This window comes from Musa acuminata, chromosome BXJ2-9, assembly GCF_036884655.1.
Source record: "Musa acuminata AAA Group cultivar baxijiao chromosome BXJ2-9, Cavendish_Baxijiao_AAA, whole genome shotgun sequence".
Classification (NCBI taxonomy): domain Eukaryota; kingdom Viridiplantae; phylum Streptophyta; class Magnoliopsida; order Zingiberales; family Musaceae; genus Musa; species Musa acuminata.
The window spans coordinates 38,819,081-38,833,712 of record NC_088346.1 but is presented as its reverse complement, the minus strand read 5'-3'; the positions used below and the strand labels follow the sequence as shown (position 1 = coordinate 38,833,712).

Below are 14,632 nucleotides of genomic sequence, written 5' to 3'. Positions count from 1 at the left end.
CCATACTGTTGTTGCCCATATAATTCTTCATAATACGATGGCTGTGAATACGATGAGTCTCTTTCTGTGTCTATATCATGTATGCTCTGTCGCATTTGTTCATATTCATCCACTGCCTTCCCCTTCCCCTTCTCCTTTCCCTTCCGCGCATAAACTTGACCAGTACCTTGTCGAGTTCCATGATCTGAATCTTGAGTGGCATGTGTAAAATATTGCTCCTCAGTTCATTCACCACCCTCAAGTTGTGCAGACGAGACCAACGACTGCCCGGTATCACCGCCATCATCTGTTGAGGCACTGCTGTCCGTGTTGCTGTCATGTCTCTGGACCGAACGAGAAAGAGAATGTGATTGTGAAGGTGTCTCGTCGCCCGACTCGATTCTTTCCAATGATGCAACTGATGCTATTGCCTTCCCCTTTGCCTTTGCACGTTGGGCGGACGAGTGTGACCGTTGGGTATCGGTAGTTCCTCGAGCAGTTTGACTCATACCATGTTGTAATCGAGGGGGATTTTTTACCTGTTGGGGTTGTGCTTCTTCTTCTTCTATTGCCTCGGTGATAAAACGTGAAGGACGCTGAGGATCTCCCGCCTCATCAAGTAGAGGATCCTCTTGGTTCTCTGCTGCTTCAACCTAATCTAACATTGGCTATGAATCTTCGTTGTAGAATTGGAGGTCAATGGGATCAATATCTGGTTCCTCTGGCTCCTTATCCAACTCAGCACATCGCAATTTTAGCCGCATGTTATAATGGACATATACTAGTTTCTCTAACTGTCTGTAGGAGAGTCTGTTGCGGACTTTCGTATGAATCAATGCAAACGTTGACCAATTACGTTCGCAACCACTAGATGTTGTTGTCTGTGAAAGTACACGAACGACAACCTTCCTTAAATGTGGTGCATCGCCTTCAAATTGTAACCACCACTCGATTGCAAAAAGATATAAATAAGATTTTATTAGCATAACAAATAATTAACATTAAATATAATTGATAATCAATATGCATAACTTTTCCTCACCAGGATCCATAGTGTAACGGCATGATATAGCTACAACGTCGGAGAATGAACCAACTGTTTCTCGAAATAATCGACCCTCCATAAGAGCATCGGCTGCCTCGGTAGTGTTTGGCAAGAGTCGATATATAACATTTCGTAGTGTCGTTAGGAAATTATTTTGCGTTCCGAGAGCATATCGATATTGAATTGCCGGGTTTAGATAATACGCTGCAAAACATAATTTTGTTAGTATGATAATTTATTATCTAAATAATAATAAATTAAGTATTTCTGAATATGAATTTACCTGCATTATGGATATCTTAATCCATATGAACTTCGGTCCGACGATCAATGATTCGTACGTATTGGTCGGCCTTAAAATCATCTTTGAATGCTTTCCTGACCTCCTCTCTTGCTGAAATCAGCATATATTTAAGATACGACATTTGTGGACGCTTGTCCATATCGACCTTACGGAGGACAATATAAAGTGGTTCCACACCTTTTATGATTTCTGCTATAGTCTCCCAAAATCTAGAGGAAAGAATGGCCTTTTCTATCTTCTTTCCATCACTCAATTTCGAATATCTGGATTCAGACCACTCTTGTGAGCTAGCCATTGCCTTCAAGCCATGTCTTTTTTGCTGTAATGATTTTAATGCAATAAAATTGGTAGCAAACCGAGTAATTCCAAGTCGAAGTATCTCACCATTTACATACTTTTGCATTAATGCGTGGACCCAATGATGATTATATATAAACTTTGTAATTGATTGTGCTCGAGCTACACATTTCTTGACCGCATCCAACTCACCAATATCCTTTAGCATTAGATCTATGCAATGAGCTGCACATGGAGTCCAAAACAAAGTTTTTCTTTTTTCCATCAATTGCAAACCGGCTTTTTTGAAATTCGCTCCATTGTCGGTTATTATTTGGACAACATACTGTGGTCCAATCTCCTCTACCATAGTGTCCATCAAGCTCTCAATGTAGTTTGCATCTTGGATCTTTTCAGAAACATTAACGGACTTATGAAACACCACTCTTCAATTGCAATAAACAAGAAAGTTGATGATACTCATTCTTGTTGGTCCTGTCCAACTGTCACACATCAATGTCACCCCATATTCATCCCATTGCCTCTTGAAGGATTTGATCCAATCCTTTAGTTCTGCCACCTCCTCATCTAAGTACACGCCGTGAATCTCTCCTTCGGTGTTGGAGGTTGGATCCCCGTGCCAGACTTTTGAATAGAGGAGATCATGCTCTGATAATATGGACCTTGGGCTGTGTTGGCTGGAATCCTATGAAAGTTGAACCATTTTGAGATTGCCTTCCCAATATCCCGTTTTTTTTCTTTTGTATATGCATCGTCAATCCGTGTCTGTTTCGCTGTTTGTGGGGGATAGGCTTGCGGATCAATATCAACAATATCTGGTGCGGACCTCCTGCCAAGACCTCTCATAAAACCACGGAGTCCACCATACCTCATGCTACTAGTTCGGCCTAACTGAGAATGAGCAGTTGGTTGCCTCATGCTGGTTGACCTCTGGATTCCACTACCACTGCCATGCTCTAATTGTGAGTCAGGTCGTCGATGCCTCATTGCTTCATCGACCGTATGCTGATGCTCCAATGATGCACGAATCCCAGCTGTGAGATCCGGGTCGACTTCATCGCCGCAACCCTCATACTGATCATAAACTAGTTCCTATGTAGCCCTATGATATTCTTCCTCAACTCTTGCCTTCTTTTTTAATGCATCTTCCTTTGCTTGTTTCGTCTTGCTTTAAAATAATTTACGGATCTCCGTTGGAACCTTCTTGCATTTTGCAACGTCAGGATACCCACCAGCCAAATGCATTTTTACTCGAGTTATTCCTCCACCTTTACCAATGTAGTCACAATAAATACATTGCCAATGATGACGGTTTCCATCTAGCTTTCAGGCATGAACCCATGCATCATCGTGTGACTGTTCCTTTGGTGCCATGATCCTATCAAATTTAAATCAAATAAACTATAAAGTATAAACATATTAAATTGACCAAATATCGATCATAAATCACTAATCACAATATTAAGTAATTTTATTAAAACATAACTAATCATATTTTATTATCATAAATATGGTACGTGCATAAAAGAAGTATTAAAATCATTAGATACACTAATTACGTGATTAATATAGTTAATTTTTCACTAATTATTTCTCTTTCAACATTATAAACATGGCAAATACTCTAATAGATATTAAAGATATTGGATTCACATAAAATCGAACAAATTTTGATTAAATCATCGTAAAAATAACTAATTACAGTATTAAATAACTTTAATAAAACATAATTAAACTTATTTTACCATCATATATATGTTAAACACATAAAAGAAATATTAAATATGTAATTTTAATCCAATATGATTCAAAATTCAAATTATGATAAAATTATCATTTATCTACACTAATTATATGATTAATATAGTTAATTTTTTTACTAATTACTTCTCTTTCACCACTATAAACATGACAAATACCATAATAGGTATTAAAGACATTAAATTGATATAAAATCAAACAAATTTCGATTAAATCATCATTAAAATAACTAATCGTAGCATTAAATAACTTAATTACTCTCTAATTAAAGAAAACGAATACATACCTCTTGATTAGAAAGTTCTTCCTCTTAATCTTCCCAAATTTACCTCGATTGAATTTACAAATCGTTGTTTTATAGAGTTTATGAGAGAAAAGACATGTTTGAGAGAGAGTTTAAGAGAGTATAATGAAATAGGGGAGAGACGATTAGTTTAAATAGGAGGAGAAATGGCTCCAACGGTCAATTTGACCATTGGAGCACTGTAGCACTGCTATAGTGTGGTAACGGTCGAAATCTCGGCCGTTACTGCCCGATATATACTTTTTTTGGTGTACCGCCCGGTAGAGGGCGGTCCGCGTACCGGTCGCCTCTCGGACCGGTACGTACCGCCCGTATCGGGCGGTACACATCGGTATGGCGAACCTTGATATCAACTCCAAGTGTGCCTTCATTTGTGTTGCTTTGGGTCGCTCCCCCACTTGATCTCGCAATGCATCCACCAATGGATTCTCTCAAGCCAGATCATGCGACGACTCCTCGCCGCTTGCTCAGTCCATTGAGCTTCATGGAGTTGTTGTTTGTTGAGGTACTCCTCCTCAACTTGTGAGGTCCGTCCCACATGATTCTCCCTCTGGAGAGCCGGAACTTATTCCTCCTGGATAACTGTCTCATTGGAGCAACGTCTCTCTTCGTTTCGTAGACCACCATCCCCTTGGACTACTCCGATCTGCTGAACAAACTGTGTATTGTTCTGCCTCCTGCAAACACACTTGCTAGATTGCGACTCCACGTCAATACAGCCCCCGCTGCGCCCCTCAAGGCCTAGCAACATGCTGAACTAGTTGCACCCTTCAGCCTCCTACGGACGTATCCTTCATATGCCGAAGAGAAAGTTTCAATGCTCCATGGCGCCGAGTTTCGGCCGCCTTGGGATGGCCACGAACATTCCGTCGTTCGCATACAAGCCCATGTATGAGTACCAAATTCTTCGAGCTAGCAATTCCCCTCACCTCTGTGAGCTTTGCATAACTCTTTTGGTCGTTGAGCAACTCATTCCACCTTGCATGGTCTCATTCTTTACCAAGCGCCTCGCTTGCCTTGAGCACCATCAAGTATAGTTGTCAACGTTGAGCCGTAGCTCAAACTCAGCCATCCCAACCTTTGTGCGCTTCACATTCTTCCAAGCTTGTCTGTTCTCGTGGTGCCTCTTGCGCGAAGGGTTGGCCATTACTCTGAATGCCAATCTCATATGCCCGCTCCTCTGAGCGACTCCTTTTCCCTACATCTCCATGCCCGTTTTCCCCCAAACGGTCGCACATGTGCTAACTGCCCTCAACACAGCCCCACTAGGTCCCCCACATTTGCATGCTAAGTGTTTCTATGAGTGCTTGCCCCCCTACATGCTGTACAAAGCATGAACATACCAAAAGATACGGACATACATAAGCATTACATCAAACACCCTGTTTAGAAGTTTGTCCGTGACATTCTCCCCCACTTATTCCTTCGACGTCCTCGTCGAAGCCTTTGTCGACACTGCAACTCCTTGCCTCTGCTGAGTCTTCAATCTTCTGCTCCAACTGTAATGCGTCCCTTGGCTCCCAACTGCTCTCCACTGTTGTTTTCGAGTAGTCGAACCTTTTGATCCGCCATGCTGCTTCAACTCACCAATGACTCTGACTCCGGTGTGGGGTTGGCTGAGTTGTGTTGATCCTTGTTGATTCCTGCGGATCCTTCAAATGAAGGAAAAGACCATCCTTACTGCGCCAGTCTCTCAAATGCCTCATGCTGCTTGAATTGGGTGGATGCTTGTTGGAGCTTTTAACGAGCATTGACTCTACTCTTTTGGGTCCTTCCTCCACAAAATTTGCTCATTGACTCTTCTTTTACTTGGTTGTCACATCCAAGTAGGTTCGCATCACTTCCGCTTTCGATTGGCATTTCGTTGGGAAATGAAGCGGACAATCTACTCTCAGTAACACTGATCACCATTGGTGAGGATTTGACAACTATTGTCTTCCATTATCTTCGAAGGGTCTTTGAACTTTTGCAGAGCTCCTCTGCTGGATAGATAAGAGAATTAGGGTACTCGGTTTCGCCCATTCTCTTAAGGGTTGAGAAGGCAAAGGTTACTTGACTTCGCCCGCCTCCTCGAGGTTGTACTCCATGCATCGAGCTGGTTACTGGCCTTCGCCTGCTCTTTGCTCACATTTCTGAAGCACTTGAAGTGTTTGCACTCCTTGCGTTGAGTTAAGCTACTGTGATTCACCTTCTCAATGCCATTGAACTTCTGGAATGCAGGAAGTTTTCACCCCAACTTGGAGTAGTTCTCTCATAGGTTTGGTCGCTTCTGGGATTGTACCGTCTTCTCCATCAACCTTGCCGCCTACTCCCCTGAGTAGCGAAGGTACAGCACCGCGTACTGCCTGCTTCGTTCCTTGGTTATGCACTCTTGCATGACCCGAAGTCCTTCACTTTCGGCTATCTTGATGAGAAGCACATTGACACTGGTCTTACGAAGTTCTTCGGCCTCTGCCCTTCAGCCTTGTCTCGGTACTTAGAGATTGCCTCTGCGTTCTCCATCTCCTCGGCCCCTTTCATGACCAAGCGCTCTCCCTCCATGAGAGCAAGGGATCAATGACTTTCACGGAAGTCCCGCCTCTGCGGTACCATGGCGCTGCCATGCCCATGGCCCTACTATCCGTCGCCTCGCATCTGCATCCCTTTTCTTCACGATCAGTAGAAATGTCTCCGTGGCACTCCTCTGAGTCCACCTCCATTCTAACTGATGCTTGATTTTGGGTAGCTAAGTCCCTCTGGACTCGTCGTCGCTTCCTCTCCCCTTTCGACCCCCTGCTTCAACACCTCTGTGTTCTCCAAGCAGTCTGTCTGGTCGATGGAGAGACAGACTGTAACTCCTATGCATGGCCTCTGCCATCACGTTGTAGAGTTTGCACCGATTCTGTTCTCCTTAGCTTCCTTGGCAGCAACGTTCGCTTACTCGACCTTGTCCTCTGACTTGTCGGGCTCCCTTAAGCGAATATGAGCTCTGGAGCAGTCCAACTCTCCAGCTGCTTCGATCATACTGCTGTATGATCAAGTCCCTCCCATGGGACTCACTGGTACTTGCATTCGAACTTTTCCCTTGGTGGAACACAACCCCCGTATGCTGATGACCAAGGCTTTCATCCAATGCAAAATTCGATGCACGCACGGAAGACCCGCCTCTGCGGTACCATGGCCTTCACTCCTTGAATCCATAGCCCTTCTTACCGTCGTGTTGTTCACCGAAGTGGAGCTTCCAGTAGCTCCCGATCATACCTCCGTATGATCCAGTCCCTCACGGGGCAAGGTTGTGTGAATCGCATTGCCACGAACCGTTCCACTACGATCCGCTGCACCATGTCGCCTCCTGGTGACACCTCCATTGCATTCTGATCCTTGTGGAAAAACTCAAATTGTGAACCCTCCATGTGTGGCTTCTGCCAATACATCGCAGGGTCTCCTCTACCTTCGATTTTGTTCGTTCCTTTGGCAATCGACCTTCATCCACCCACTCTTGGGTCACACCTAGATGAAGCACCGCTCTAGGACAGTCCGTCGCCTAGTAGCTCCCGAAGTCCACCGACTTGACTGTAATTTGTGCACCATTGTCTGGATCCTGAGCCTCTGCCCCTACCAGCACAATCTTCGCTGCGCACCGTCTCCTTTATAGCAACTTGAATGACAACGCTGTGGCATATTCTTCAAGAGTACCTGCCTCTGCGTCCTCTTGCCTCGTGCTAAGGCCTTCTGAACTCAACTTCGCCTCCGCAAATTGAGTCGCCTTAGTTCCTCCATCAAATGCTCCTCCGAGATAAGGTGCATGTGCCCCGAAGCTCCCTTCGTCTTTGGCACCATGCAAGATGAGTCCGCTCCGTCAGAATGAAGGACCCATGAAACAACATGATCTTACTCTTGCTTCTGCAAGAGTTCATGTCCTTGACCTCTGTCTAAGGAAAGCATTGTGCCTCTGCTCCATGTTCCAATTTCTATGCTGGCTCCCTTCAAGCGGCTTGAGTACTTCGCCAAGTTACCCCCAAGTTGCTTCGCTCCTCGTTTTCCATTGAGTTGATGGTGGCCCTCTCGCCCACCATTCCATGGGTCAGCCCTCCCTTGAGCCCGATCTTCATATCGACTCCAAGTGTGCCTTCATTTGTGTTGCTTTGGGTCGCTCCCCCACTTGATCTCGCAATGCATCCACCAATGCATTCTCTCAAGCGAGATCATGCGACGACTCCTCACTGCTTGCTCAGTCCATTGAGCTTCGTGGAGTTGTTGTTTGTTGAGGTACTCCTCCTCAACTTGTGAGATCCGTCCCACATGATTCTCCCTCTGGAGAGCCGGGACTTATCCCTCCTGGATAACTGTCCCGTTGGAGCAACATCTCTCTTCGTTTCGGAGACCACTATCCCCTTGGACTACTCCGATCTGTTGAACAAACTGTGCATTGTTCTGCCTCCTGCAAACACACTTGCTAGATTGCGACTCCACGTCAATACAGCCCCCGTTGCGCCCCTCAAGGCCTAGCAACATGCTGAACTAGTTGCACCCTTCAGCCTCCTACGGACGTATCCTTCACATGCCGAAGAGAAAGTTTCAATGCTCCATGGCGCCGAGTTTCGGCCGCCTTGGGATGGCCACGAATATTCCGTCGTTCGCATACAAGCCCATGTATGAGTACCAAATTCTTCGAGCTAGCGATTCCCCTCACCTCTGTGAGCTTTGCATAACTCTTTTGGTCGTTGAGCAACTCATTCCACCTTGCATGGTCTCATTCTTTACCAAGCGCCTCGCTTGCCTTGAGCACCATCAAGTATAGTTGTCAACGTTGAGCCGTAGCTCAAACTCAGCCATCCCAACCTTTGTGCGCTTCACATTCTTCCAAGCTTGTCTGTTCTCGTGGTGCCTCTTGCGCGAAGGGTTGGCCATTCCTCTGAATGCCAATCTCAGATGCCCGCTCCTCCGAGCGACTCCTTTTCCCTACATCTCCATGCCCGTTTTTCCCCAAACGGTCGCACATGTGCTAACTGCCCTCAACACAGCCCCACTAGGTCCCCCACGTTTGCATGCTAAGTGTTTCTATGAGTGCTTGTCCCGCTCTGATACCATCTGTCACGGACTTAGCTGGTTTTGCCTAAGTCGTGTGGCACCCTTGCGTGTCCGTCCGCAAAGGTCAGCCTCCCCGAAGCGTCCCATGGTTCGTTAGGTCCCACACAAGAGAGAACAGGACAAAGAAAAGGCCTCACTCGGGATCCACAAGCAAACATCTCCGAAAAACACTTTATAGACAATGCAAATTACAAACAAACTTTACAAGCTCTGAACAGTTGCACAACAAAGGATAAAATGGTCCATTACAGACCGAAAATCTCTCACACGTGTCCACATGACACAACCTTTATTTACAAGCCTAAAGCGACCACCGACCCAACTAAAATGGGACTATCAAGCCTTCGGCCGTCCCCCTACATGCTGTACAAAGCATAAACATACCAAAAGACACGGACATACATAAGCATTACATCAAACACCCTGTTTAGAAGTTTGTCCGTGACACCATGGCACCGAGTTTTGGTGACCTTAGGATGGCCGCGAACATTCCATCGTCCGCATACAAGCCCATGCATGAGTACCGAATTCTTTGAGTTAGCAATTCCCCTCACCTCTATGAGCTTTGCATAACTCTTTCGGTCGCTGAGCAATTCATTCTACCTTAGATGGTCTCATCCTTTACCAAGCGCCTCGCTTGCCTTGAGCACCATCAAGTATGGTTGTCAACGTTGAGCCGTAGCTCAAACTCAGTCATCCCAACCTTTATACGATTCACATTCTTCCAAGCTTGTCTATTCTCGTGGTGCCTCTTGCGCGAAGGGTTGGCCATTCCTCTGAATGCCAATCTCAGATGCCCGCTCCTCCGAGCGACTCCTTTTCCCTACATCTCCATGCTCGTTTTCCCCCAAACGGTCACGCGTGTGCTGACTGCCCTCAACGCAGCCCCGCTAGGTCCCCCATGTTTGCATGCTAAGTGTTTCTATGAGTGCTTGTCCCGCTCTGATACCATCTGTCACGGACTTAGCTGGTTTTGCCTAAGTCGTACGGCACCCTTGCGTGTCCGTCCGTAAAGGTCAGCCTCCCCGAAGCCTCCCATGGTCCCTTAGGACCCACAAAAGAGAGAACATGATAGAGGAAATGCCTCACTCGGGATCCACAAGCAAACATCTCCGAAAACACTTCATAGACAATGCAAATTACAAACAGACTTTACAAGCTCTGAACAGTTTTACAACAAAGTGTAAAATGGTCCATTACAGATCGAAAATCTCTCACACGTGTCCATATGACATAAATTTTATTTACAAGCCTAAAGCGGCCACCAACCCAACTAAAATAGGACTATTAAGCCTTCGGCCGTCCCTCTACATGCTGTACAAAGTATGAACATACCAAAAGACACGGACATACATAAACATTACATCAAACATCCTGTTTAGAAGTTTGTCCGTGACAATGCGGGGCGACGTCATAGAAAAAAAAAAAAAATCTACGACATTACCTCTCTTCTCCCCATGCACGGCGACGTCGTAGAAAAAAAAAAAAAATGTGACGTCGCCTCTCTTCTCCCGACGCGGGGCGATGTCGTAGAAAAAAAAAAAAAATCTATGATGTCGCCTTGTATATGTATATATATATATATATATATATATATGTATATATGTATGTATATATGTATATATATATATGTATATATATATAAGGTTTTCGTCGAGGCATCGCTCTCTTCTCCCCACGACACCAATGATTCTTCTCGTTGCGCGCGGATGAGAAGTCGCTGACAGACGAGGAGGAGAGCGACGTCGATCTCTAGGTTCTTTTTTTCTCCCTTGTCTTTCTTCCCCTTCGCCCTCTTCTTTCTTCTCCCTCGGTCACCGTTCGATTTAGGACGATAACGGAGCAAAAACAACATCAATAAGCCCCAATCGACGATACCGCTCGGTAGTGAGCGGTCTGTGTACCGGTCTACTTGCAAAACCGATATGTATCGCCCGGTACGGGCGGTATCATTCAATATTGCAAACCTTGTGGTGCACTATATTTCTGTTAGAGTTAGAACTCTTTAGCACCGTATTGAAAACACTGTTTAGCATAGGTTTCAATCGTTATATATATATTTAAAATTTTAATATTCTAAAGTGCCTCGCTTCTCTTAGACGGGTGCCTAGGTGAGCGCCTAGGACCTCGAGCATTTTGAAACCTTGGTGCCTATCACTTTTAAAAACATTATGATTAACTCAGTTTAGATCAGTTGATCCAATATGATTCCACCCAAGAGTGGCAGATCTTTATTAGAATACATGAGAAAACAATTTAGGTGCTATTTTTGTAATACTCCGATTAGTCTCACCTCAGAAGTGGACAAGACAAAAATTGACTTATAAGAGTTTGATGAGTGCACTACTATCAAATTCAGCTTAAGCATTTTGGCTAGTGGTTTTGGCCAAACGAAGTTGATTGGTCAATTGTCCCATTAGACTTACGTCATGACATTTGGTAATAGAGTTGACCTAGTATTTAGGCATGGTGAGAGAGCTCGAGTAGGAAAGGGTTACCCATAGATGGAGTTAGAGGACTCGTCACGACGTGAAGCCACCACTAGGCTACACCTTACATCCATCATGCTAGGATTTGATTTGAGTTATGCTGGGCCTTAACGAGGACGTCAAGCCCTTGAGTGGGAAAAATTGTAACATCCCAATTAATCTCACATCAAAAGTGGATAAGATTAAGATTAACTTATAAAGATTTGATGAGTACACTATTATCAACTTCAAGTTAAACATTTTAGCAAGTGGTTTGGGCCAAACGAAGTTGATAAGCCAATTAACCTATCAGGCCTGGGTCATGATATTTTTCTCTAGACTTATTGATTACTTAACCTGAGTCATCCGAACAACAATCTCTAATTCTTTTTAGTGTTTTAGGTGTGGTTTCAGCTTGTCCTACTACACATCAACCTATTTATTTAATCTTGGGTTTAGAAAGCCATAGGATGGCTCTTTCACATGCAACTTCCCTGTATGTCCTTAGTGTAGTTCATAAATTCTGTACATGAACACACACACACACACACACACACACACACACACATATATATATATATATATATATATATATATATACATGCTTTCGAAAGCATGCTTGGCAACAAGTCATTGATTCAACATAGTGCATTTCTCTTGCATGGATGGTTGTGATCCCAGCAATCTCGAGTCTCTAAAAATGCTTGTTACCATTATTTATTTACTCAGATAAGTAAAGATGCAAAACAGCCTATATAGTTTCCTCCTTTTGTTCTCTGTTAAATTCCTTTTTTTTGGTTTGGATTTAGCAATGTTCAGCTTCAAGTTGTAGTGTTAGTTTAATCACAAAATGTAAAAATAAAGAAAACTGGAAAATACAAGAGAGGAAATCCTGCTGTATGTAAACTAAGGATTGAACTTGCTAGTAATGCTGACTAGTGCTAGTTGATGATGCAAAAGCACAGTATCAGCACATTGGTCTGTACTTTACGTTCTACACCTAGGATGATGCTGGACTAATACAGAAGCAACAGTGACATGTGCAAGCCACTTCCTAGAAGAAACAAAATAATCTAAGAAAAGCATAAATTATGCCACTCAATAGTAACACAGGCCGAAAGCACTTAAACACCACAATGATTCAGGTCATTTTTCCCACCTGCACTGATCTCATGTTCCATGTTTTGATGAAAGGGTTCACTCTACCATCAGTCTATGTTCCAGCCCTTCTTCACATAGTAGCCATAGGAGAACTGATCACTAGGTTTGTTTACTCATTCTTTGAAACATATTTTCATTGTGACATACAATTTGAGGTGCAGAAATGTGCAACTTTAAACTAAGCTTGGGCTAGAACCAACATGCACAAACATAAATCTCATTGTCCTATATCTGTTACTGCGAAGAATGTTCTTATGTCTTAAATATCAAAACTTACTCTTTGTTATCCTATTGGAACAGTCATTCTGTCATTCTGATGCTTCAATTGTAAATCTTAAATCATGCCTCTTTTAACTTTAACTGTCTTTAGCTATTAGTCATAGTGTTTTTGATAGTGCTATTAGTAGCACTCCTAAGGTATGTTTCTTGACATTGCTATTTTCCCTTCTCCCTCGTGTCTAGTTTACTTCTCATTTTCGTTTATTATGTTAAGTAGAGAACTGTTTTGATGACAATATCATCTTTGCTGCAGTATTACACTGATCCAGAAAGTGGATATGTATTTCGAACCCTTAAGGATTGCATATGCTATATTGAGCATGGAGTATTGAGTAAACATGCCTTTAAACCAAATATAAACAGTGTCTGCAAGATCCTTGCTTTCGAACAAGATTTCCTTGTAAGTATACTGGGTTCCTAGTTCCTTGTTTATTTCATGTGCCTCGTGGCACTATGCTTCCCAGTTTATGAATGTTACACATCTGCTTCCTGTATTTCAGCAGTTCTTATCTTATGTAACAACGATCTTGGGTTCAAGTTTGGAGTATGTGGTATTCTTGTCCATAAGTTTCTTATTCGAATGATTTCTGTTAGTAGTGACTTACATATGATATGGTTGAATGAATCCTTTGAAATAGTGCATAATATTTGCTTAAAAGAATTTGTCAGGCTGAGTATGAAATAATAGAAGTGTCTTGAATTTGAAATATATGCAAATAAATTGAGATGCATGAAACAAAGGATCACTGTGCACCTTTTGGCTTGGACAATACTACATGGTGTCATGCCAAGTGTACACCAATCAAGCACTAGGCTAGAACAGATCCTGGATGTATATGGATGCTTGCTACTCTAGTTCATGGAGATAATGTGCTCCTATATGGGCAAGGCAGCAATCTGCCATAAGCTTGTTGACATTATTATATGATCTGGGTAGGTCTTCGAGGTGATTGGAGAAATGAATGAACTAGAAAAGGCTACGTAGCTCCAAAGAACACCAAATAAGATAGTTCTAACTTCTAAGAATATACAAGAATTGTTTGTCATAGGATGTTTAAAATTAGTCATATTCGAACATGTATATTGCTACATTTTTGCTGACTACTTAAGCTAGATTCCCAGGGATCAAGAAAGCTTTAATAACCATTTTCCAAGTGACACGAGAAATTTTTGACCATCAAGGTTTGAAAATTCAGATTCCTTCCAGAACATGGCATAACATATGCTTCATTATGTCGAAGAACCATTGATTTCATGTTGCTTTTCATATCGTGCGACTGCATGGAACAAGTCAAGTTTCACAAGAAATCAGAAAAACTTATCTACTGATGATATACTCTTATGAACCACTGCAGAAGTGCATAAATACCTGGATGGTAGACATATAACAACACTATCATGAGTTTCTTTGTGTAATGAGAGTTGGCTTTTTCCAAGCACTCGTTTGTGTTTTGCTGAAACATATATAAAGTGGCCCAACATATGAGTCTCCTCGGAATGTAGAGTTGGGAAGGGTCAAATTTATGTGGCTGTATCATTGACTCCAGCCCTTGACATGTAGTGGAGCAATCTTACAAAGGCACCAAAATTCACCATTTGTTGATACTTGTAATCATGTTAATTAAAGTGATGTGACTTTTCCTTCACACCCCTGCTTTTATCTAAATGTGCTGCAGGTTCATTTGTGCACCAATGCCAGCTAAATTTGACATACTGTCAAAATCCGCATCCTGTTTGCTGTACTTTGTCAATAAACTTTAGTAGTATTTTTACTTATCTCGTGGTCCTCATATGGAATCTTTGGAAACACAGGATTTAGACTCAGATGAGAAACTGAACTCCACGGAAGATATTTGCAAGGAGACACCATTTTGCAGTCCAAAATTTGAAGTTACAAGTGCTAATAAAAACTGAACTCCATGAGAATATGGACTTTCCATATTTAAAATATGCGTCATCTCAGT

General features: G+C 42.9%; 1 protein-coding gene across 3 annotated transcripts in view; it reads left to right on the top strand.

Moving 5' to 3' along the window:
• The window catches only part of LOC103998509 (uncharacterized), a 61,325-nt gene extending 46,693 nt beyond the window's left edge, over positions 1-14,632 (top strand). For all 3 annotated transcript variants that reach the window (XM_065126349.1, XM_065126350.1, XM_065126348.1), the window contains 2 exons: positions 12,922-13,068; positions 14,481-14,632. In XM_065126349.1, the coding sequence (XP_064982421.1) occupies positions 12,922-13,068; positions 14,481-14,582 (249 nt within the window). In that variant the 3' untranslated portion in view covers positions 14,583-14,632. The remainder of the gene's footprint in view (positions 1-12,921; positions 13,069-14,480) is intronic.